Source organism: Bolinopsis microptera, chromosome 3 (genome assembly GCF_026151205.1).
Source record: "Bolinopsis microptera isolate Bmic1 chromosome 3, MBARI_Bmic_1.0, whole genome shotgun sequence".
NCBI lineage: Eukaryota > Metazoa > Ctenophora > Tentaculata > Lobata > Bolinopsidae > Bolinopsis > Bolinopsis microptera.
In genome coordinates, this window is record NC_087074.1 from 20,477,757 (window position 1) to 20,504,192 (window position 26,436).

Below are 26,436 nucleotides of genomic sequence, written 5' to 3' on the forward strand. Positions count from 1 at the left end.
AACTACCCCGTTAAACATTATGGTCATTTGATTCTATGATTGTTCTTGTAAGACAGTTTTTTAGTTTTTACCGTAAATATATAAATATATACCTGCAAATCGATCATTATTCTGTTTAGCTGTAGCAAGACACGGAATTTAAAAAATTCAAAATCTTTTCAACATCTGGCTTGGGTTCTTCGATAATATTTTGATATTCATCAAGGGCCTGTTTTCTTTAAGTCTTTATTTGTTTTACTTGTATTCATTATTTTATTAGGGTTCACCTATTTATTAGAAGCTGATATTCAAACATTACACTTATATAACACGAGGTCTCCAGTTAGCAAGTGAAGACAACTATGAAAATCTACCAGGTATTGCTGATACTTCTCCTCATTATGGGAACCACAACTGGTGATGAAGGTAGGACCACGTTCTACAGTATACCAACTTCATTGTTATACATTGTGTGTTGTTGATGTTTTTATAGAGTATCTGGAGATAATATGCTTACTCGTCCACTCTGTCAACACCTGCAGGTTTGCAGGTTTCAGGTTGCAGGTTGCAGGTTTGCAGGTTGCAGGTTTATCGAGACAGTTAAGTAGTAGTCGACAAATAAATAAGCTTACCTGGCGTCACATTATAAAGCTACTATCAAGTATTACCACACAGGTTGGATACCAACAATACGTCGTGAGAAAATAAGCTTGGACCTAGAATCCTTCCCACTAGAGATAAAGACAACCAGCGAGCTCGGGAGTGGCGATCAAATTCAGTTATCCTTCTACTCTGTTCAGGGAGCCAGTGCAGGAAAAATCTTCATCTATTTCGGTAATCCCGCTCGGTACCAACTCTTAGGATGCACCAAGAAAAATATCTGGACAAACTTCCCGACAAGCTTCCCTTCTGCTTCAGATAAGGTATGGAGGATCACTCTCACACGAAGCTCCGGAACGAAAGCAGTAGTGATACATTGCAACGAGGTGGAGCTGGTCAACACAAAGTTATCAGAATCAACGTGTGTTGGTACTGACTGGAACCCAGACTGGAACACAGACGTAGCACAGATACAGTTCCCCCCCTGGCCCCATGACAAAGCATCTGATAGCTACAGATTAGGTACCAAATATGGTTAAATAAATACCTTAGTTTAAGTTGTTTTCCACAAGCATTTGTGATTGTTAATGATTAAGGAATAAATATCTTTGAATACCCAAGTGCAACTGAGCAGTATTTATTGATCATCTCAATTTCAATATTGGTAATTATCTTATCATTCCCTAATTATTGTTGCATATAATAATTAAACGGCTGCAAAATGCGAATTATAATTATAATCGCAAAATCTCATAAGTAATACAAATAACACAATTAATCAATATCGAATCACCATATCAGTCGGGTGCATTGGCCTAAGAGCTGAATGGACGAGTACGATCACAACAAAGTTCCCAGTAGCACGAGGAACTGTGGTGGAAGTGACTTGCTCGAGCTTAGAAGTTCTCAAAGGGAGCAGTGAAGTGACCTGTAAATCTGAGCGTCATTTCACTTACTTACAAGAACCCTGCTCAAAGCCAGGTATAAATATCACACTCTGAGTCAAAATTGGGCAACATTTGGGTAGTTCTGCATCGCAGGAACCGGTGGGCGCCCAGGGTCCGCTCAAAGGCTCGGCCAAGCCCCCCCCCCACCCCCCCCCCACCCCCCCCCCCCCCATGAACCAGAACAAGCTATCAATACAATTAACATAGATATCACTTTGGTCACCTTTATACTCCCAATTATAAGCCATGAAAGATACCGTCTTCACCTCGTTGCAATGTATCACTACTGCTTTCGTTCCTGAGCTTCGTGTGAGAGTTATCTTCCATACCTTATCTGAAGCAGAAGGGAAGCTTGTCGGGAAGTTTGTCCAGGTATTTTTCTTGGTGCATCCTAAGAGTTGGTACCGAGCGATAGTTGGATAGTTCTTTTATTCAAATTTCTGATTGTTTCTGAATAGACTCAGTGAAGACAGATCCTAATTTATTTCCATTAGAATCTGTCTTCACTGAGTCTATTCAGAAACAATCAGAAATTTGAATAAAAGAACTATCAAATCAAAGACCACGTTAGTGTTGAGCGAGAGCAGTGTTGAGGTAGTTTGTAGTGTTCACTGTTCACAGTTTCCAGACACAGATCATGGATATGGGGTGTCTTCCTGGAATATGTGCTGCGCAAGTGGAAGTGACTTGCTCGAGCTCAGAAGTTCTCAAAGGGAGCAGTGAAGTGACCTGTAAATCTGAGCGTCATTTCACTTACTTACAAGAACCCTGCTCAAAGCCAGGTATAAATATCACACTCTGAGTCAAAATTGGGCAACATTTGGGTAGTTCTGCATCGCAGGAACCGGTGGGCGCCCAGGGTCCGCTCAAAGGCTCGGCCAAGCCCCCCCCCCCACCCCCCCCCACCCCCCCCCCCCCCCATGAACCAGAACAAGCTATCAATACAATTAACATAGATATCACTTTGGTCACCTTTACACTCCCAATTATAAGCCATGAAAGATACCGTCTTCGTACCAGGGAACATTATGGCCACAGAAATGTGCATTTTTAGAACTGTGTGATTATTCGTTCACCATTTTCTGACGCAATTGTTCTGCTTCAAAGATAGTTTAAATTTATTTTCATAAAAACCTCGAGGAGTGATAAGGATTTTCGGGTTAAAATGTTGTAGAACTTCAACTTGTAACCAGATATTTCAACTAGATCTAAGTCGAATCAGAGAAATGGCAAGACGGGAACAGCTTCTCAGACCTTCCTTCTTCAATGTTTCAGGTGGGGTGGGTGCATCAGCTCACAGAGAGTAACATGGTTAATATTTGACGAGAATAAATCTCATTTTACACGCAGTCAAGGTTTTAGATATTTATCTTTTAAATCTTTCAGGGTAACTCTTGTTGACGCAAGCACAAGTTCACCTAAGCAAACTGATGATAATCCGCTGGCTCTAGCAAAGCAATCGTAAGTTTCCTTATTTTAATTAAGTTGTAGTAGAATGGAGATTTTAAGTTAATATAAGTTTTTATATTTTTATATTCCAACTGTTACTCTGGGACAGTAAGTAAGAATAATAGAGCAGGTTTTCTTGTAGTAGTAAGTATTACGTCATCACCGAGTAAGTATTACGTCATCACCGAGTAAGTATTACGTCATCACGATAGAGTAAGAATTACTGGTGCTCATGTGAATCTTCTAGCTGATGTATATATATATCAGTAATGGAATAGAGAGGACCATGATCTGAAAATGTAAGATGCAAAGTGCACACGTTGAGGTTCTTATGGTGGGATAATGTGTATTATATTGGGGGGGGGGTGTCACGTCCGTCTATGTCCGCCTATGTCCTGTCCTTTTTGGATTCTATGAGACAACGGACGTGTTTTTTGGGACATTGGCGGACACGGACGGACATTGGCGGACTCGGACGGACATTGGCGGACACGGACGGACATTGGCGGACTCGGACGGACATTGGCGGACTCGGACGGACATTTGCGGACCCGGACGGACATTGGCGGACTCGGACGGACATTGGTGGACATTAGCGGACATTGGTGGACATTAGCGGACAAACATTTTGAGAATTTTTCGCAACTTCTATGTATTATAATTTTGTACAAAACAAACGACTTATTAATCACACTAAAGCTATCAATAGTTTTAACTTACCTTACGAGACATATTTATATGGTACGAAATTTGGGGATTTTTGGAAAAAATCCCCATATTTTCGTACTACCAAAATTGTGGCCGCCATTTCAAAATCCCACACATTAATTTTTTATGTTATTGTAATTGGCTTATATAGGGCTAATTTGAGGTGAATTTGTAAAATAAGTTGTTTTACGAGTTTTGTGAGACAAGGATACGCATTTCTCAGGTAAATAAAAAGTTACTTAGTATAAAAATTACTGAATAGAAAATACTGGTTTTTTGACTTAATCGACAAGCTCAAACTCGTGTTGAGGGAGGCATACACCTGGGACTACACCGGTGAGCAGACTCAAGGTGAAAGAGACGATGATGAAGACGATTTAAACAAAGAGAATGATTTTTAATTAATTTAGTTTTTCACGATTTTTAAAAATTCCATCAAAAACTGATTTTGATTTCTCTGAAATAATTTAGCGTGAAAATGCGACAATTTAATCTGGGGTACGAAATTTGGGGATTTCTGAAAAAAATCCCCATATTTTCGTTCCCCCATAATTCCGATCCCCAGAATTATGATCCACATAAATATGTCTTGTAAGGTATTATATCAAATTATATAGGGACCCAGGAAAAGGCCCCAGGAGGAGGACTGGGGAGGAGGAGGACTGTTGAGGACTGATGAGGAGGACTGAGGACGAGGAGGAGGAGTAGGAGGAGGACTGAGGAGGGGAGGAGGAAGAGGACTGGGGAGGATCAGGAAGACCCAGGAGGAGGACCCAGGAGGAGGAGGAGGACTCAGGAGGAGGACTCAGGAGGACTGAGAAGGAGGAAGACTGAAGAGTACTGAAGAGTACTGAGGAGGATGGCTGAGGAGGATGGCTGAGGAGGATGGCTGAGGAGGATGGCTGAGGAGGATGGCTGAGGAGGATGGCTGAGGAGGATGACTGAGGAGGATGACTGAGAGGGAGGAGGAGGATCAGGAAGACCCAGGAGGAGGAGGAGGAGGAGGACCCAGAAGGAGGACCTAGGAGGAGGAGGAGAACTGAGGAGGATGACTCAGGAGGAGGAGGACTCAGGAGGAGGACTCAGGAGGACTGAGAAGGAGGAGGACTGAGGAGGATGGCTGAGGAGGATGGCTGAGGAGGATGACTGAGAGGGAGGAGGAGGAGGAAGAGGAGGACCCAGGAGGAGGAGGACCCAGGAGGAGGAGGACCCAGGAGGAGGACCCAGGAAAAAGCCCCAGGAGGAGGAGGAGGACTGGGGAGGAGGAGGACTGTTGAGGACTGATGAGGAGAACTGAGGAGTAGGAGGAGGACTGAGGAGGGGAGGAGGAAGAGGACTGGGGAGGATCAGGAAGACCCAGGAGGAGGACCCAGGAGGAGGAGGACCCAGGAGGACCCAGGAGGAGGAGGAGGACTGAGGAGGACTGAGGAGGAGGACTGACGATGACTGAGAAGGAGGAGGACTGAGGAGTACTGAGGAGGATGGCTGAGGAGGATGGCTGAGGAGGATGGCTGAGGAGGATGACTGAGAGGGAGGAGGAGGAGGACTCAGGAGGAGGACTCAGGAGGAAGAGGAGGACTCAGGAGGAGGACTTAGGAGAAATGAGAAGGAGGACTGAGGAGAACTGAGGAGGAGGAGGAGGAGGACTGAATAGGAGGAGGAGAAGGAGGGGACTGGGAGAGGACTGAGGAGGAGGAGGACTGATGAGAAGGATGAGGAGGAGGACTGAGGAGGAGGACTGAGGACCGAGGAGGAAGAGGAGGAGGATGAAGAGGAGGAGGATGACCCAGGAGGAGGAGGACTGAGGAGGAGGACTGAGGAGGACTGAGGAGGATGGCTGAGGAGGATGACTGAGAGGGAAGAGGAGGAGGACTCAGGAGGAGGAGGAGGAGGACTGAGGAAGACTGAGAAGGAGGAGGACTGAGGAGGAGGAAGAGGACTGAATAGGAGGAGGAGGAGGGGGACTGGGGGAGGACTGAGGAGGATGGAGGACTGAGGAGAAGGATGAGGAGGAGGACTGAGGAGGACTGAGGACTGAGGAGGAAGAGGAGGAGGAGGAGGACCCAGGAGGAGGACCCAGGAGGAGGACTCAGGAGGAGGAGGAGGACTGGGGAGGAGGAGGACTGTTGAGGACTGATGAGGAGGACTGAGGACGAGGAGGAGGAGTAGGAGGAGGACTGAGGAGGGGAGGAGGAAGAGGACTGAGGAAGATCAGGAAGACCCAGGAGGAGGAGGAGGAAGAGTAGGAGGAGGAAGCATCTAAATGTTATTTCCATTTTTGTCTGTTTTTGTCCGTTTTTGTCCGCTCTATTTTTTGTCCGTTTTGAAAATATAGGGTACCGGACAAAAAACATGATCCCCATATTACAGCAAAAATTGAACATTTTATTTAGCAATTTAGGTGTCCATTAATGTCCGCTAATGTCCGTATATGTCCGTCTATGTCCGCCTATGTCCGTCTATGTCCGCCTATGTCCGCCTATGTCCGCCTATGTCCTGTCCTTTTTGGATTCTATGAGACAAGCGGACATAGACGGACGTGACACCCCCCCCCCCCCCCTATATTGTATATTATACTGATTTAAGGAATTTCTTCTCTGGATTTGACTCAGTGAGAAACAATGTTAGAATGAAATGCAAACGGAATTTTATTAACATATTCCAGGAAGACACCCGGCCATATCCATGATCTGTGTCTGGAAACTGTGAACAGTAAACACTACAAACTACCTCAACACTGCTCTCGCTCAACACTAACGTGGTCACCACCCTGACAGTGCAGTAGTAACCCTCAGTATATCCATCTTTAGGAGGCACAAACATTGTCAACCGTAGATTGCAGAGGATTTATCTAGAAAAATAAACATTCTATATTAAATTGAATGATAGACAAGAATTAAATGAACTGCAGCAGTTCTTGTTTTAAATTATTTGAAATTCCTCAGATTTGCCGCTTCTTCAGTTATTTTGTCAGTACAGATTACTTATTTATAAGACTAAACACTAATCACTGCTGTGATTAACTGTTGATCTACTTTATAAAATCCTGTGGGCTGTGTATACAGTACAGTTTTTGGGAATATGGTTGGGTTCTCACATGATTGTAATATGATTAATTATAACAGTATATTTATTCTATATCTTTTTAAAAGCCTTGATAAAAACTATGTCGAAATTTCCAACGGTTTTCAATAACAATTTTGCTATTTTTAGTGTGTAGTCAGTGTAGCTTACGTTGCAATTATCGAGCTCTCTTATCTTTTGTAAATTGCGATAAGTTCAGTTTGCTGCTACTGCGTAGTTAGCCTTTGCGTGTGTACTTGTACATTCCTATACAAGTACATTATGGAGGATGATCGTAAGGTGACCCAATCTCTGGACCAAATTCAAGGATTCGAGTATGATGAACAGACAAAATTGAAGGACAGTGTTACTAAGTGGTTCATTACGCTGGGAAAAGAACTGAAAATCGACGACAGAGATATTTGTGGAGATATGGACAGAGAAATATTTATGGCTCCAACTGTCTATAAAAAGCATCTGGCACTTCGGCTTGTGGAAGCAATAGACCTCGTTCAACGGCATGAATGCCAGATGGGTAAAATGGAGGAGATCATATATTTCTTGAAGACGGAAGCGTTAGAAGACAAGGATAAGTTGATCAGGCTGCAGGGCCAGCTGCTTGTGCAGAAGGACAAAGAACTAGAGTTGTTTAAGACGTCGGTTAAGAAGACAGTGCAAACAACGGTGGAGTCAGGGATAAAGAGCTACAGTGCAGCTGTACAACAGAACAGTGCAAGTGGTACGGTCTGCAACAGTAACATCCTGAAGAAGGTGATGAAGAGTGTGGCTGCAGAGGAGGACAGGAGCAAGAACCTGATCGTGTTTGGGTTGAAAGAAGAAGAGGGAGAACAGCTTCCAGCGCTAGTAACCGCAGTTCTGGAGGAGATTGGGGAGAAACCTCACTTCGAAGCGACTAGAGTCGGCAGGAAGAGGCCAGGTAGTACGACTATCCGACCAGTAAAGATCACTGTCCCAAGCTCTACAGCGGTTCAACAGATTCTGACGAAAACAGGAAGACTGAGGCTAGTTGAGACCCACAAAAATGTATGGATCTGTCCAGATAGATCTAGCGAAGAACGAGCAACGAGGAAACATCTGGTTACGGACCTGAAGAAGAAGAGGGTTGAACAGACTCATCTCGACCACTATATCCGGTACGGGAAAGTCTGTAGCCGTGATAAGAAACCACCGTGAAGCAATTCATGTCTCTCGGACACTGATCAGTATTTGAATGAGTATTGTGTATCTTAATAGTTCTCGGACGTTATCTGTATTTGAGAGACAATTTTATAATTTATATACAAGCTATTTCTTGATTGTTTCACACTTCATATTTCATAATTTGTTTCACACTTCATATTTCATAATTTTATTACTAGGTGGAGGTGACGTTATTGAGACTTTGGGCGGCCATAAACCTCGTGTTTTAAAAGTTGTCCTCTGAACTTGTTTCACTGACCCACGCTTTATAGCATTTATACATTTCGGCCCATTTTATATGTTTGTTCGATTTGCTGTACATTTGTATATTTGCTATTTTGTAAAAGTTTCAAATCAAATCAAATCATGTCATTGTGTCTGAAAGGTACCACGTGACTGAAAGGTACCACGTGATCCATTGGTGATGTTTTTTAAACATAACATGTAGTGAAAGTGAAAATAAAAGTGAAAGCGAAAATGAAAACAAGAGTGAAAGAGTCCTACCTTGTTGGTGCCGATGTTAACGCAGCGTCTGAGAATGCAGGATTGTCTCTTAAGGTTGGGTCCCCCGAAACACCTCATATCCAGACAGAACTTGCACGTTCCACAATTCTTACTAGTGCACTGTTCACACTTCCCACACCTCCTGTTTTTCTTCTTCACCTCACCTGGAAGATGTTAAGTTAGTAGTGTCTAGACTCTTATCTAGTCGAGGATCACTCTCAAACCTGCAATTAATTTAATAGCTCAACATATAAGAGAAATATAGTATATTTAATTACATTAAATATATACTTGTAATTAATAACTAAAACTAACAGGAGGGAGACTTTCTCTTCTTCTTCTTTTTCTTCTTGGTAACAGAGTCAGGTACCTCCTCCTCCTCCTCCTCGTCATCATCTAACTCAAATGTCTTCAGATAGGAGTTCATAATACTCGGCTTTAGTTTCCGTCTCTTTCTCTGCGAGGCATGATTAATGAACATCACGTTCATTGGATTTAGGTTATGATTACCAGTATCAGTCACAATTTTACCTTTCTTGATATATTGGGGATACGACTAACAAAAACAAAAACTAGTAAATTAACTGAAAACATACTAAGCAAAAGATAATTAAACTTACGGGGGTATCAGGAGACGTGATCTCGGTAGAACTAGCAGAGGAAGATAACATCTTATCAGGGCTGAGGTCTGAGAAGTCACTCTTTATATCTATATCTTCATGGGACCTGTCTTTTTCTTCCGCACAATCTGATAATAACAAAAAGTTAAGTGAACTTACTGATAGTGGACATTAAAAGCAGGATTATTAGTCTACCCCTCCCCCCCCCCCCCCCCCGGCCCCCCCCCCCCTATTATTATGATCCTATTACTGTACTTGTCTGACATGACCAACCCCCCCCCCCCCCCCCGCCCCCACCCTGTACCCACTGTACTAAGAAACTAAACACAAAACACTTGACTACTGACCAGGCAGGGGCTCGTCCTCACTGGGCTCACCCTCACTTGTATCTGACGAGGACATCTTGAAGGGCCGGTTGCTGGCGATAAGACGAGTCTGAACAGGATATAGCTATTAGAAATGTTGAAAGGTTTGTAATTCACTTGTTATGAAAAGTAACTACACGGGTATAGTGAAAGTGAAACTAAAACCGAGGACTAAAGTGAAAGTGGTAGTACTAACGTTGCAGAGTTTCTTAGGGGAGGAGTCACTAAGGGATACGTTCATGTCACGTGATATGAGAGGTTCGGAGTAGTCGGTGTAAACTCTGTCTATCTCAGCGTGCAGCAGTAGATCTCTAACTTCCTGGTGGTGGAACACGTGATAAATACTCTTCATATCATAGTGTTTCACTTGGGACCATCTGCATTAATGGATCCCAATACTCTTCATATCATAGTGTTTCACTTGGGACCATCTGCATTAATGGATCCCAATACTCTTCATATCATAGTGTTTCACTTGGGACCATCTGCATTAATGGATCCCAATTACCCAAAATACCTTGGATTATACGCTCATATTTGATTGTAACGATAACGTGTCGCAGTCACAGTGAGTTTACTTGGCCAATTGACTTTAAATTACGTTATGTGAGTAGACCCGACCAGTCGACCAGAAGACACTGAAAGTCGCAGGTTGATAGAAATGCACATAATAACATATTATTACAATTTTACACTAGACATATCTGAGATCGGTACATATTTTATAAAGACGTACCAACAGAGGCACATATTAGGTGCGGTAAAAAAATCGAAATTATGCAGTACCGCACCCGACTATGAAGGTAAAATGTGCGGTAAGGTGCGGTAAATTTTTACCAATTATGCGGCAAATGTGCGGCGATTTTTTCGAAATTTGTGCGGGAATTGTGCGGTTTTGTGATATAGAGTAATCAGATGATGTGGTGAAGTTACGAATGATAACTGATACACTATAATCGAAGTACGGTAACGACGAGGGTTCCATAACGGCCTGGGTCACGGTCCCGAAAGGGCCTGGGTCACGGCCCCGAAAGGGCCTGGGTAACGGTCCCGAAAGGGCCTCGGTCACGTGGCTTAAGTATGAGTTCCAAAAGGGCCTGGGTCACGGTCCCGAAAGGGCCTGGGTCAGGGTCCCGAAAGGGCCTGGGTAACGGTCCCGAAAGGGCCTCGGTCACGGTCCCGAAAGGGCCTCGGTCACGTGGCCTAAGCATGAGTTCCAAAAGGGCCTGGGTCACGGTCCCAAAAGGGCCTGGGTCAGGGTCCCGAAAGGGCCTGGGTAACGGTCCCAAAAGGGCCTGGGTCACGGTCCCGAAAGGGCCTCGGTCACGTGGTAACCAGGTCACGTGGCCTAAGCATGAGTTCCAAAAGGGCCTGAGTCACGGTCCCGAAAGGGCCTGGGTCAGGGTCCCGAATGGGCCTGGGTCAGGGTCCCGAAAGGGCCTGGGTCAGGGTCCCGAAAGGGCCTGAGTTACGTGGTAACTAGGTCACGTGGCCTAGGTATGAGTTCCAAAAGGGCCTGGGTCACGGTCCCGAAAGGGCCTGGGTCAGGGTCCCGAAAGGGCCTGGGTCAGGGTCCCGAAAGGGCCTGAGTCACTATAAAAGGGCCCGACTTTTAACATATTTTTGTTTTTACACTCGAAAATCTTAACGCGAAAATTTCAAAATTATGCGAAATTACGCGGAAAATGCTAGATTATGCGGAAATATGCAGATAATTACAAAATGTGCGGAAATGTGCGGAAAACAATAAATTATGCGGAAGTGTGCGGGAAACGGTAAATTGTGCGATCCCGCACCCATCGCACCTAATATGTGCCCATGCGTACCAATGCAATAACCAAGTCTTATTTATAGAATTCACTTATATCAGTCCTGGGATTTTGATTCGTATGACCATATATGGAATAATAGCACGTTATGTGATGCGTGCAATTTTTAAAAGAAAACCGCGCACATAATACCGGACAATTTAGTTGCGTTCTTTACTGTTTTCTTTTTTTGGGATAGGAGTTTGATCGCCAGTCATGCGCAACGTTGAGCTGCGATCTGCATCATCTTATGTGCACAGTTGTGTGTTGATTTTAACGATTTTCGGTGATGGCTACGTTCTCCAAACTTATATTTTCTGCAATTCTCGAAATCTAGTAACTTAATGTTCAGCATAGTTGGTTCTTCTTCTCCGTAGCATAGTTGGTTAGTACGCACTCAACGTACTTTTAAAGCACCACGCACTTAACGTACTTTTAAAGCAAAATTGCGAACTTTTCGTTGCCTAAAATAGTGTAATTCATAATTCTTTAAATAGCAACATTTGTTTCCATAAGTGACTGGCAGTTTAATACTACACAGCGCTAGTGTGCCTAGTAATATTAGTAGTAGTACTGTTATTACTTTATATATATGTAGAAAGCCCGTGGTCACAGGAAAGAAGAAAATAGCATTCTTTGATAGTAAGTTTTTATCGTATCAAAAAATATTCATCACAACAGAAGATATAGCCGATAATTGTATATAAAACACCGGAAAACACTCCACACAACGTAATTACGAAAATACCGATCAAAATGTCGCTCGAAAAAGCCATTATAAGTAAAAACTGGCTGGAGAGCTGGTGGAGGTTCGTAGTCCCCAGTAGCCCGGTTCATAAAACAAAAATATTATCCAATAATTGCGGTTATATGCTTATCTGTTGAATGACTCCTCAGAACGGGCACTTGTCAAGACTTAACTCACATATGACGAGAAACGCTGAGTCCTTCCAGGAACTAGTCCAAGCGGTCGAATCTCACCGGAAGAGATACGGACTAGAAACAAAGGACGATCTTAAGAAGCTTTATTAGATTTTATGTGTAAATGTTGTTTGATATTGATTTTATTTTATTCTTAAACATAAACTGTCGTATTCAATCTATTAGCAAACCAAATATATGAACCGGGCTAGTCCCCAGTATAGCAAACCTAAGTAGTTGTTTTCATGCCAGCTTTTTGGAAAGAGGGGAGCACTTGGCCGAAGCCCCCGGAAAATGTCGCTAGATAATGGCTTTCTAGAAGCTCGGAGAGCATTATACAATGTGAAATTTGACCGTATTTCCATAATATGTTCTAGATTGTCCTTACGCTATTTTTTTATGAATTTAATTCAGAAAAGTGCTCTCAAGGGCCGGCAGGGAGCAGTGCCCCCTGCCTGTCCCAAAAGGAAGATCACGTTCCCCGGCCCCACTGGGCCAGTGCTTCCCCTGGCTACGGGCATGGTTGTTTTCGTATATTATCACATCTTATTAATAAACTGCATTTATTTGATAGTTATGATAGTCGGATCGAGCAAAATTTTGTTGAATTGTGTTTGGCCATTCGAATAACGTTTGTCCTGAAAAATATTAGAACGTAGCTTCTCAGATGACCGAGATATGATTTGCCGGGGGGGGGGGGGCCAATGACTACCAATGGAGACTTTTGGGGACTAATGGGGACTAAAAATCATGGGGACTAGAGGTCAACTCGTTGACGTAATTCACCATTTGTCCCCATAAGTCCCCAGAATTTTTGACAGTTATTTATGGTTTTCAAGTTAGTTTAATAACGATACGATCGAGATGTTTTGTCCAAGATAAGAGTAGGATAAATCTGACTTAAAAGTAAAATGATAAGCCCGGTTGTAATGTGTTCTACCACTGTACAAGTCAGTTCAGATTGAGGTAAATTGAAGTTTAGCTCTCGTGAAGGTAGAAGTAGCCGACTCGCTGAACTCTTGAATCTTTTGACCCATCAGCATGGACATTATCGGGGAAAAGGGTATAGGACACAAGGGCGGAAGACGCGTGGGCGGAGGTCGCGTAGGACGCAAGGGCGGAAGTTTCCTAAAAGGTTGGACACGAGGGCGGAGGTCGCGAGGGCGGAGGTCGATCCCATGATTTGGGCGGAAGACTCGTAAAACGATCACATGTCCTAAATGCTCGACTGGTAATACTACAAAACCGGAAACATCACACAACGTACTTCAAATTGTATAAATTTTATAAGTTATATTCAATCAAAGTTATATTCAATCATTTTAGTGGTACTGATTTCGAATTCTTTGTAACTTTACAAACAAAATACACAGGGTTATACTTATAGAGAACGCTTAACGGTAATATAAATCACAATGTAATCAATCAATTTTGTCAAACCCGAATAGAATAATATCACAATAACATAAACATTTCACATAGCACAACATCATCCTCGTACGAATGGTAGTTCTGAACTATGCTGAAGATTCTTCTATCCTTGTCGCTATTGGCCTTCCTCCTCTTAGGCTGCTGCTCTCCAAGCGAATTCGCTAAGGTCTTCTTGTCTGTCGAGGACTGTTCCATCTGGACTAGGAGATTCTGACGTTGTGACTCAAGTTGTTCGTTTCACTGTGCAATCTTTTCGTGTGAAAACTGTTGATCATATCCCAGAAGCCCTTGTGTCATGTGACTCAAACTATCGAATCGAGTCACGTGATACATAACTTCGACTCACGTCATGAATCACCATGGTCATGATCTCATATAACACAACGGTATGTGAGGACATCACAACATCACGAGCGATCTGGGATCTGATCTGGCATCTGTAAACTGATCTGGGATATGATCAACTGTTTTCACACGAAGAGATTGCACAGTGAAACGAACAACTTGAGTCACAACGTAGACGACTCGAGAGACAACTAGTATATTTAAGACCGATGTTGGGAATAGAAGTATCTTATTATTTAGTTCCAGCTACATCTCAACTACTACAATAACAACCATGTACGATGAAGATACAGTAAAGATTATCAGAGGAAGGACTCCTACCAGTCAGAATCTCCTACACGGTGGTTTCCGCTACTCTAAGGATGGAAAGCTTACCACCGATGGACGCCAAGCCTGGAGATGTGTGAGGAAGAAAGACTGTTGCCGTGGTCGTCTGTATACCCTGAACGAATCCTTGGTGAAAGTGAAGTGACACAGATACATAACCACGACGCTGATATCGCTGACTGTGAATTGAAAGAAGTCCTCGCTAAAGTCCAGGATCTGGCTGCTACGACGATGACTACTAACCACAACATCGTTTGCTCCGTTACTGGTCCCATGTCTCAGGATGCACGTGCCCGCCTCCCCAACGAACAAGCGGTGAAGAAGAGGGCACAGAGAGCCCGCTGATACGGAAACCCTAGACCTAGAGCGCCTACATCCCTCGCAACTGGAAGAGGACGACTGCAGATCCCTCTCCGGTGAACCTATGCTTCAATACGACAACAACCTGGACGATCGACGTGTCATCATCTTCGCAACAAAAAACAACCTGACAGCCCTAGAGCAGAGCAGCAGCTGGTATATCGACGCAACCTTCTCATCCTCACCGCAGCTGTTCTATCAGTTACTGACTGTCCACGCGGAGATGGTGAACTTCACGGAGGATTCAACCTGGTGCTTCCCTTGCGTCTACATTCTCCTGACCCACAAGGACACTCCCATCTACATGGAAGCGTTCGGCGCCCTCAAAAACCTTGGTTCCTTTTCTCCAGACCGAATCATGGTGGACTTTGAGCTCGCCCTGAGGAACGCCCTATCGTCTACATTCGAGTCAGCCCAAGTGGATGGGTGCTTCTTTCATATCTGCCAGGCTGTCATGAGAGCTGTCGGGAGGCTTGGATACAAGGAGGAGTATGAAAAAGTCCTGACAGATCCCTCATCTGGCCAGAAGAACTACACCCCTACACGAATCTGGATACGGAGACTGATGCTCCTAGCCTTCATCCCCACCGAGGACGTCATCGAAGCGTTTTTCAGAATCCTGGATGATATACCGATAGGCCTCGACATTGACGATCTCCTGGCATACTTCCAGACCACTTGGATCCAGGGACTAACGACTGCCTCCGGCACCGGACGAGCTAAATTCCCTCCGTCCACGTAGAATGCCTATGAACGCAGCCACTTCAACATGAACCGGACAAACAACGTGGTGGAGTCCTGGAACAAGAAGTTCTCTGCTCTAGTCGGACACGCAAACCCGACCATCTACAATTTCATTGCAGCAGTCCAGATGGAACAGTCCTCGACAGACAAGAAGATCTTAGCGAATTCGCTTGGAGAGCAGCCGCCTAAGAGGAAGAAGGCCAACAGCGACAAGGATAGAAGAATCCTCAGCATAGTTCAGAACTACCATTCGTACGAGGATGATGTTTTAACCTATATTGATTTGCTAAAGAGTGCTATGTGAAATGTTTATGTTATTGCATGATATTATTCTATTCGGGTTTTGACAAAATTGATTGATTACATTGTGATTTATATTACCTTTAAGCGTTCTCTATAACCCTGTGTATTTTGTTTTTAAAGTTACAAAGAATTCGAAATCAGTACCACTAAAATGATTGAATATAACTTATATAATTTATACAATTTGAAGTACGTTGTGTGATGTTTCAGGTTTTGTAGTATTACCAGTCGAGCATTTAGGACATGTGATCGTTTTACGAGACTTCCGCCCAAATCATGGGATCGACCTCCGCCCTCGCGACCTCCGCCCTCGTGTCCAACCTTTTAGGAAACTTCCGCCCTTGCGTCCTCCGCCCTCAAGTCTTCCGCCTACGCGACCTCCGCCCACGCGTCTTCCGCCCTCCTGACTGGTTCCCCGGGGAAAATGATGATCGATTAGAATCTTACAGTTACTCCTCCTTGCACGATGCACAGGTCTCTAGAGTAACGGTACTGCACCACCTGACAGGGCTTTCCAATATCCATTATTCATTCAAAAGTAATAAGAAAAATTGATAATGTGTTTATTTTCCTTGCGCTACAACTCGTGTTACTAGATCAATCTGATAAAATAAGCGTATTATATATGCAATATGTCTCCTCAATGTTGTCATTGGTAGTCGCCCCCGCCCCCTCCCTTAATTTACCTGAGGTACTCTAACAGCCCTCAAGTAGCTCCCAAGAAGTCAGGAATGTCCAGTGACCATTTATAAATATTCTAGACTTCAGTCTTGAGAAGTTTACGATCTGGTCTGGAGAAGCCAGATTTTTTGAAATCTAAATGGGGACTAATGGAGACTTTTGGGGACTAATGGGGACTAAAAATCATGGGGACTCGGGGTAAAATCGTTGACGTAATTCCCCAAGTCCCCAAAAGTAGTCATTGGCCCCCCCCCCCCGATTTGCCTCATGTTTTCAGATCATATGCAACATGTAATAATCTACCGTCTCTGAAAATATTAGGCGTTCAGAGAAAACAATATAGGTGTTTTAATATTGAATGGGCGTGGTCTAAAATATTCCATCAAATTTTGATGACGGAATCCTCGAACCATTTAGTACAGTATGCCATCTGCAAAGCAACAGCTCTCAAATATAAAACACGGCGGAATTATTAAGGCCAACGTATGTCCACTGACTTTTGGCCCACCCTGTATCAAATCGAAATTTATTTGACAAATTTGGTTTTTCTTTTTCAAATCAATTTTAAAACGACATGGCGGGTTTGAGCCATAAAATTCCAATTCAATTTCAATATTAAAATAGAAAACGATTTGACATCAGTTTTTTTATCAATTTTAAAACGATGGCGGGTCTGAGCCACCATACCCCTCTTATTTCATAATATGTTATGTCATCGCAGTGAAATGTTGACGAGAATCGAGTTTACCAAACCGCTCAAAATACTCCTGATGTCTACCAAACACAACGCGCTCAGTCAGCGAATTGCACTGGAACTCCAACGGAAAAACTGCAACATCAAAATCCAGGAAGTTCAAACAGGAGAATGCATGATATCCGCTGAGCAGAGAGAAAATCCCGATCTGATTATCTGTCCCTTCCTGAAGACGAGGATCCCCAGGGAGCTATGGAGTAGGAAGCCCTGCTTGATCCTGCATCCGGGAATAGAGGGGGACCGTGGAGCCACGTCTCTGGACTGGGCTATCAAAGACAAGAGGGCTGAGTGGGGTGCCACCGTCTTACAGGCTGATGATCAGTTTGATCATGGTCCCATTTGGAGTACGGGAAACTTTCCCATGAACCGTCCTGACCAGAATACCCTGACTAAAGCGATTGTATACGGGCACGAAGTTACGGACACAGCCGCTCATTGCATGACCCAAGCCATAGAGCACTTCACCAACAACACCCCTCCTCGCACCCTGGACTACAGCAGAGCGGAAGTGCAGGGTGAACTTGTACGCAACATGCGACGACAGGACCGTGTCATCAATTGGAACGAGGATCAGGAGAGTGTGGCTCTGCGTGTAAGAATGTCTGACTCCTCTCCGGGCGCCATTGCCAGCTTTCAACTGACTAGTTACCATGGTAACACAGCTTGTGATAGCCAGCCGTTCTGGAGTGAATTGTTCCGGGCCTTCGGGGCACATCTGGAGACGGGGGATCTGAGGAACCTAAAGGGAGAGCCGGGCCAAATCTTAGGACAGCGTGATAACGCCATCCTGGTAAAATGTGGCAAGGGAGCCTTGTGGCTCTCGCATTTGAAATGTGACTTAATTAAGCTCCCTGCTATGACTTGGATTAGAAGAAAAAACCCCCACTGTGACCACATCCCAGTCCTGGGAGAGAACATACTTACAGACAGTCGGGCACCACTTCCCTATGTGCCGTACGGTCAGACCCCAGCAACATTCCAGGAAATTTGGGTTACCATGACAGCAGACGGAGTGTTCTTTGTTAACTTTAACTTCTACAACGGCGCCATGACCACTTACCAGGCCAAGAATTTGGAGTCAATTCTACGACGAGTTGAAGAGAGTGGTCTTTGCAAAGTTATCGTTCTTAGGGGTGGGTACAACTTCTTCAGTAACGGAATAAACCTGAACACGATTGAGAGCTCGTCCGATCCAGTAAGTGAGTCGTGGAGTAACATAAACGCTATTAACGACGTAGTGCGCCGTATCGCAACCAGCAGCAAGGTGACAATCTCAGCTCTGCAAGGTAACGCTGGAGCGGGGGGTTTCATGATGTCACTTGCGAGTGACATGGTGGTGGCACGACAGGGGGTCATACTGAACCCCCATTACCGGCGCATGCATCTCACTGGATCAGAGTACCACACCTACTTCCTGGCTGAGCGGTTGGGTGAGGCGGAGGCGAGTCAACTGTTGGACACAGCAGAGCCTGTGCTAGCGGAGACAGCAGTGGATACAGGGCTAGTGGACCAGGTGATGGGGTATGGTGTGGTGCAGTTTCAGGAGCAGGTGGAGGACCTGGCGAGAAGGATGGCCCGGTACGGTACAGTTCCACGGGTTACTTTGAGGAGGGAAGAGCGGAAGAAGGTACAGGACTTTCCTCAGTTACTGGAGCGGCGAAGGGCCATGGAGCTGGAAGCCATGGCAAGGGACTTTAGAGGGGCCTCGTACGCGGAGGCTCGCCGAGCTTTTGTTCTTCATTAGATTTAGTGTGAGTTACTTGTGCAGGCACTACCCAAGAAGCTCGACCAGCGGAATTCCATGCAAGTTTATGGTTATGTTTATGGTTATGTTTATGGTTATGTTTATGGTTATGTTTATGGTTATGTTTATGGTTATGTTTATGGTTATGTTTATGGTTATGTTTATGGTTATGTTTATGGTTATGTTTATGGTTATGTTTATGGTTATGTTTATGGTTATGTTTATGGTTATGTTTATGGTTATGTTTATGGTTATGTTTATGGTTATGTTTATGGTTATGTTTATGGTTATGTTTATGGTTATGTTTATGGTTATGTTTATGGTTATGTTTATGGTTATGTTTATGGTTATGTTTATGGTTATGTTTATGGTTATGTTTATGGTTATGTTTATGTTTATGTTTATGGTTATGTTTATGGTTATGTTTATGGTTATGTTTATGGTTATGTTTATGGTTATGTTTATGGTTATGTTTATGTTTATGTTTATGGTTATGTTTATGGTTATGTTTATGGTTATGTTTATGGTTATGTTTATGGTTATGTTTATGGTTATGTTTATGGTTATGTTTATGGTTATGTTTATGGTTATGTTTATGGTTATGTTTATGGTTATGTTTATGGTTATGTTTATGGTTATGTTTATGGTTATGTTTATGGTTATGTTTATGGTTATGTTTATGGTTATGTTTATGGTTATGTTTATGGTTATGTTTATGGTTATGTTTATGGTAAGAATTATCGCGGATTGCGGAATACCTATGGTCGGGTGCTTGGATACTGCCTTGATAAATTCAATATGTTTTTTCACTTTTGAGAATTATTTATAAATTAAAACAATTCGAAAATTTTATTTTATTTCAAACTTGGTATTAACTACTAGTAAACATCTTGATTCCCCATTTCTCAATCGATTATTTTATCATTATCAATAAGTGCTGGGCGTGAGAAGAAAGTGGCCCGCACCACTTTCCTAGTGATGGCCCTCGACCGTTAATCACTGGTCCAGTCAATGGCTTAAGAATACCAAAATATCAAAAAATCGAAATATTAAATACTACTATTCGAGAATGAGTCACTCTTATAATTCAGAGTTTTCCCCTGCGATCGCCCATACGTGCAAACTGCAAATTCAGGGTTGCTTTTGTTTACTGTGCGAGTACTAAGCAAATGCGGGAGCATTTTAATTTGCTGTTAGTTGCCAAATATTTAGCATTCACGTGTACGCATTGTCTGAAATTTGGAATTTACATCGTTGTAAGTACGGTAATTTAATGCACAAATGCACGTTTGTCATGCAAAGATGACGGCTTTATTGGCACGACATTATGATGGTTTATATTGTCATTGCGTTGTGTTCAGTGTGTTTTACACTATCACCGGTTTTGTCTCAGGCTGGGATTGATAATTTAAAGTTAGAAGGACGTGCTACCTGTGGTCCTCATTACACGAGGTTGTCTATAACTGTCACCAGGGAGGTGTTACTAGGTGTTACTAGGGAGGTGTTACTAGGTGTTACTAGGAAGGTGTTACTAGGTGTTACCAGGGAGTTAGAAGAACGTGCTACCTGTGGTCCTCATTGCACGAGGTTGTCTATAACTGTCACCTGTTGTATTATCGGTGATTTGGCGGAGTGAACATTGCCAATGCCACCCAATTAGCCGCTCAGCTTATTTAATACAAATAGTGAAATTCTTTAACTACATTTTGAATAGCATTTAAATGCAGATAACTATTGCTCCACCGATAGTCCCTACTACTCTTTATATTAAAGTGTCAATGTATAGTGTATAAACAATGTATAGTGTATAAACCATGTCAGCTTGTACAATGTATAGTGTATAAACCATGTCAGCTTGTACAATGTATAGTGTATAAACCATGTCAGCTTGTACAATGTATAGTGTATAAACCATGTCAGCTTGTACAATGTATAGTGTATAAACCATGTCAGCTTGTACAATGTATAGTGTATAAACCATGTCAGCTTGTACAATGTATAGTGTATAAACCATGTCAGCTTGTACAATGTATAGTGTATAAACCATGTCAGCTTGTACAATGTATAGTGTATAAACCATGTCAGCTTGTACAATGTATAGTGTATAAACCATGTCAGCTTGTACAATGTATAGTGTATAAACCATGTCAGCTTGTACAATGTATAGTGTATAAAGTGTCAATGGTTGGTTTCATTACAATCATATATGAGCGTATAATCTCAATATTTTGGGTAATTGAGATCCATCATCCACGCATTCACAATTAGAAAATTTCACTCAAAAAAAAACAAAGAAAAACAAAGTAATACCCGTGAAATGAACAAAACGAAAGGAAATGTTACCTGTAAGAGTATCTTAGGTTCCTTGATTTGCGCTGGTATTGCAGCTTGAAACGTGGGATTTTCCTCCAGTCGGGAAATGAGAAGATTCAACCCTTCCACTTCTTCTTCCAGTAAGACAGAATTACCTAGACACAAACACAATTATAACTTGATAATAACAACCACTCAACTGAAAACTTCTTCTAAATTTACAACACATTGGAACAAGCTGTGTTACCATGGTAACTGGCAGTGTTACCATGGTAAGTATGCTGTGTAAAGCTTAGTGTAGTGTAACTAGGGTAACGTGCTGGGTAAAGCTTACCCTTTCCTCTCTCTTCCATGTACTTGAGATGGCTGTGGTATTTCTCCATAACAAACCAGACCATTTCCACAAAGTAGGGGTACAGATACCTGAAATATTTGTAGTTTAAATATTACAGATACCTGAAATATTTGTAGGCCAGGGGGTCTAGGACATATAAGGGTGTACCGCCCTTGTGTCCTCCGCCCTCGTGTCTGGTTTCCCAATCTTAGGGGATTAGCACGTCAAGGTTGTTAAATACGTCAAATTTTCGTGAAAGAATACGACGTATTCGGTTCTAATAAAGAATACGTCGTAATACGCCGGAATACGGTAATTTCTATGGATTGTTAAATACGTCCACGAATACGCCATAATACGCCGTAATACGCTGAATTGTCAAAATTAAACATTACAGCTGCGCGCCACCCTCATCATTGATCATGCATTAAATAAAGGAGTACAGTTATACATGATAACTTAAATTTGTAATCAAATTTCATGGATAATCCGATAAGATAACATTTTTTGCGAACGACACACCTTTTCGTAATACGTCAATTTTCGAGGAGGAATACGTATTCGTATTCCAATACGTATTCCCTCCTAATACGTATTTAACAACCTTGTAGCACGTGACCGTTATGGAGAGAAGTTGTAACCAAAATTTGATGCAGCGAAGTGATTTAATGGTTAAGCCATTAATTGTCTTGTGAAGGTGTGATTTTTGCCATTTCTATTGATTGTTATATTTTGATAATAGTACTGTCATATTATACTGGGGCCACGCCCTTATACTATTAAACTGTGCAACATACGTAATAATAGGCACCAATAGATTAGGAGGCGATCAATAAAGCATCAAGTTAAGGGTATAACAATATGAATAATATTGTGATATTAAAGGTCAGGTAATTATTATACACTTGTGTTCGTTCTCTTAGTACGTTAACAGCGAAACCAGGGAGGTAATGAATGTGCCTGTGTAACAAGCGTATACTTGCTTTTATTTTTAATTGTGTTTCTTAGCCATATGGTATTTGGTTAGCATATAAACAGGTATAATATAATATATAGTGAGCGGACTTATGAAATACAACACTACGCAGTGAAAAGTTGGTCACATTATTATTCCTAGCAGGAACCCGTCTAACTCTTAAGTGGTGTCAAGACTCAAGAGACTAAATAAATCATTACCTATTTAATTCGTGTTTTTGACACCACTTGGGGGTCCTAATTTTGGGCACTATTTCTTGGCCAATTTTTTATTTTTTGATGCTGATTTGAAGGCCATTAAGGCATTTGAGCCAGTCAAAAAAGTTTCAGTTTTATATCTTTTACGGTTTTTGCGGAACGTCGTGTTAAAGTTGATGCCGTGGTGTCAGTGAAAAATGTTACGGATATATATATATCATCTTGCTTTATATATAGTAAGATATTTATTTATATAATTAGGGTATGTAATATATTATATAATTCTATTATATCATATAGTATATTATAAAACTGGTCAAGTTATCAGAGCAGAGTAATATTAGACAGGCTTTGGAACAGTTACATATCCAGAGAACACGGCTCAAATAATAGTATACATTCTCACAAACTGAAACAATTTGCTAGAAACTATTGATATTTTGTGTTTTTAAATATTTTTTGATATCTTTCGTTTTTGTTTTACTCAAGTTTTGGTAACTTTCTGTTTCCAGAAAACCATGAGACACACTAAGAATACATATATAATTGACAGTGGTACCTTGAATAAATCCGGTAGGAAGGATTCATATCACAAGGATACAAGTAGTATAATAAAGCGAATATTTTGACGGTAGTCCTTGCAGACTACTTATTCAGATCTGACAAAAATGAGGAGCTGGCCAAGAGGTATTGTTCGTTGAGTTCGGGATTTGTGCCGCACATTTAACAGAACAATCGACCAGTCACCACTTTACATTAGCCAGTTCTTTTCAAGAGTTGATTACGTTAGCCTATCGTCTACCACTCGTCCACATGAGCAGTAAGTGAATGAAGGATTGGTGAATCTATCTAGGTAAACTATAGGTAAAAAGGATTGGTGAAGTGGTCCTGACGACCGTTACTAATTAGAAGTGCTTACATTCAAATAATACTACCAATACTGCAAATATCGGCTTATAATGCCAGCAAATCGCACCGTTTTTGTGATTCTCAGTTCTCAGTTGTTAGTGAGTTTCTCAGTTCTCAGTTGTTAGTGAGTTTCTCAATTCTCAGTTGTTAGTGAGTTTCTCAGTTCTTAGTTGTTAGTGAGTTTCTCAGTTCTCAGTTAATAGTGAGTTTCTCAGTTATTAGTTGTTAGCGAGTTTCTCAGTTCTCAGTTAATAGTGAGTTTCTCAGTTATTAGTTAATAGTGAGTTTCTCAGTTCTCAGTTAATAGTGAGTTTCTCAGTTCTCAGTTAAGAGTGAGTTTCTCAGTTCTCAGTTGTTAGTGAGTTTCTCAGTTCTCAGTTGTTAGTGAGTTTCTCAGTTGTTAGTAAGCCTGTCCGTTCTCTCTAAATGAGCTCGCTGTTACGAGCCAGAATCTGCCTGAATTCCTTTAGAAAGTAGACATTGCGATATTTAAATGATTTTGCTGATGTAGTAATCATTACTGATATTAGAGATATTACTGATATTAGAGATATTAAGGGGACATACACCAAAAGCTTTTATGCCGTGGCCCTGTTGTTAACTTCATAGACTTTTCCCGATTTCTTATTTGATACGGAATATTTAATGAAAATTAGCAACTTACTATCTGCTAATTTAAAGTGACTACCCAATTTATATTTATTCGTGACCACGTAAATACTCTATAAAAATGTGGGCCGCTAACTTGCCAATTAGATGGAATATAGTCTCCTCTTCCGAAGGATTACTTATTTGTCGTTCGTATATCGACTTTGTTGTGATATAATGTATATGAGCCTTGTATCGGACTTGTCATATATGATCCATATGGGCCTTGTATCGGCCGTATAATGTATTAGTGCCTTTCAATACAAATTAGAACGAGGCCTTCATGTTATGGAGCCAAGGTTTAGACTGGCTTTTACCCGCTTAAAATATCTCCATCACGATACATAATACTGAAATATGATACATTTACAATAAATTATGTAATCACAACATTACAATCAAAAAATGAATTTGTGCTATTATCCTTATAACATCCTAATCGACCACATAATCCCCCAAATCCCCGGCAGCTAAGTTAGAAATGTAGTTAGTGTGACCTACAGTCCATGACGTATAGTGTGACGTATAGTCCATGACATGGGCCCTGAGACCGAGTCAGCAGTCTGTAAACCCTCCAACATGTTCAGTAAGTTCGTGGGAATAGCAGTTTCGGGCTTAGGAACAGCGGCTGTCTTCGTTATAACAGCCCTGGGGTTCGGTATGTGGCCTGATACGTACGCTAAGAACTACTACGTGGTGGCGCTGACTGCGCTGTTTGGCTTCTTTCTCAGAGCTGTGGACTTCCTTGATAGTGTTGGTAGGTTTTTATTCTCATCATTATCATTAGTGATAACAGTGCAGTATCATTTGCAAGAAATCAGAATAATCAGAAATTATTTGGAACTCCCAAAAACTGTCTATTATCATTAGTAGCAGGTTATAACCCAATATTTTAGGAGTATGAGATAGCCTTGGAAATGTTCAGTTCAATATTTTACACGCTATTATTAGCTTTTGTTTGAGCACATTCCACGGAAAAATTTTTTCAAGCTTCGATTTTTATTTCCTATTTTATTAATTGTATTCTTTACTTCAGGTTCAGCGCAAGTCTCTATTCCGATATTAGGTGAGCAGATATTCTTTGTTCTAACAGTGCTCAGTATAACAGACGTTTTGTCTCCCAGAGATTATACCGCATTCTACAATTATTCTTGTCTGGTATTTACAGCATAATAAAGTTTAATCATTCGATTAAATGCATGGTAGCCACAATAGGTTTACCACCAAATTGGACAGGGTGAGAAAATTCTCTAAACTGTCAAATATTGAAGAATAGACTTTATCATGCCTCACTTTATCATGTCTCACATAGTGTGATATAATAAATGGCATTCTCGCCCGCACCCCGCCCTAGGCAATAGGCATGGACAATAATGCAACAACCACTAGCGCAGAATACGGTACATACCATGTACTGCATACCAGGTAAAACAACCGTATGTAGAATAACTTTGCGAAGGAACAAAACAATTTGTGGAGGAGTATTAACTGCCAATTTAATGCGTGCAAACTTTGTATAACATACTGCACTATTAGATTGGGGGGGGGGGGGGTGGGGGGGGGGGGGGGGGGGGGGGGGGGGGGGGGGGGGGGGTGTAACTACGATGAAGTCCATGGGTAAAATGATAGTCCTAGCAGGTGGTTGAAGAGGTTGAGGACTGCTGTTTGAGCATGGATCGTGTTGAGGCTTTGAAGAATTCATTAAAATGTAGATCTTCGGAAACTGCCTTGTCCTTTTTAGTGGCCTTAATGCAAGCACACAGCTCTCCATCTTATATCTTGATCCAAAAGCTTGGACAGGTCGTCACAAATGTTGATTTCTGCATCTTTGACTGTAGCATCTGCATCTGAGTCTTTGATTGTTCTTTTTGCCCGTAAATTCACATGAAGAAACTTGCAACAAGTTCATCATAACGAAGGCATCAAGACTGGTTGCAAGCGATTTTTGTATTTTAAGAAAGAGCTTGTGAAGTATTTCCAGTCAGATGTGTTCCCTGTTTTCTATGGTCCTGCAAAGCTTTCTCAAGAACCTCTGTGATGCTTATGTCTGATCATCCTTTCTATATTGTCGCCGTGTGTCGTAATAAGATCCCCTGAGGTAGCTTGTCCAATGGGGATCTTCCTACTTTTTTTGCTAGAATGTTGAGTGTCTCTTAAGACGGATACATTCACTGTCAAACCATGCCATTTTTTGGCTTCATTCCGA

At 42.1% G+C, this 26,436-nt stretch overlaps 2 protein-coding genes across 5 annotated transcripts in view; one reads left to right on the forward strand and one right to left on the reverse strand.

The window, feature by feature from the left end:
- The window catches only part of LOC134812130 (histone-lysine N-methyltransferase 2A-like), a 36,275-nt gene extending 14,690 nt beyond the window's left edge, over positions 1 to 21,585 (reverse strand). For all 4 annotated transcript variants that reach the window (XM_063819345.1, XM_063819347.1, XM_063819344.1 and 1 more), the window contains exons 1-7: positions 21,501 to 21,585; positions 21,197 to 21,321; positions 9,632 to 9,754; positions 9,418 to 9,505; positions 9,071 to 9,198; positions 8,766 to 8,907; positions 8,451 to 8,614 (exon numbers count right to left, since the gene is read on the reverse strand). In XM_063819345.1, the coding sequence (XP_063675415.1) occupies positions 8,451 to 8,614; positions 8,766 to 8,907; positions 9,071 to 9,198; positions 9,418 to 9,505; positions 9,632 to 9,754; positions 21,197 to 21,321; positions 21,501 to 21,564 (834 nt within the window). In that variant the 5' untranslated portion in view covers positions 21,565 to 21,585. The remainder of the gene's footprint in view (positions 1 to 8,450; positions 8,615 to 8,765; positions 8,908 to 9,070; positions 9,199 to 9,417; positions 9,506 to 9,631; positions 9,755 to 21,196; positions 21,322 to 21,500) is intronic.
- Positions 1 to 26,436, forward strand: part of LOC134813368 (uncharacterized) — a 359,978-nt gene that overhangs the window by 156,755 nt on the left and 176,787 nt on the right. The gene's annotated exons all lie outside the window — the stretch shown is intronic.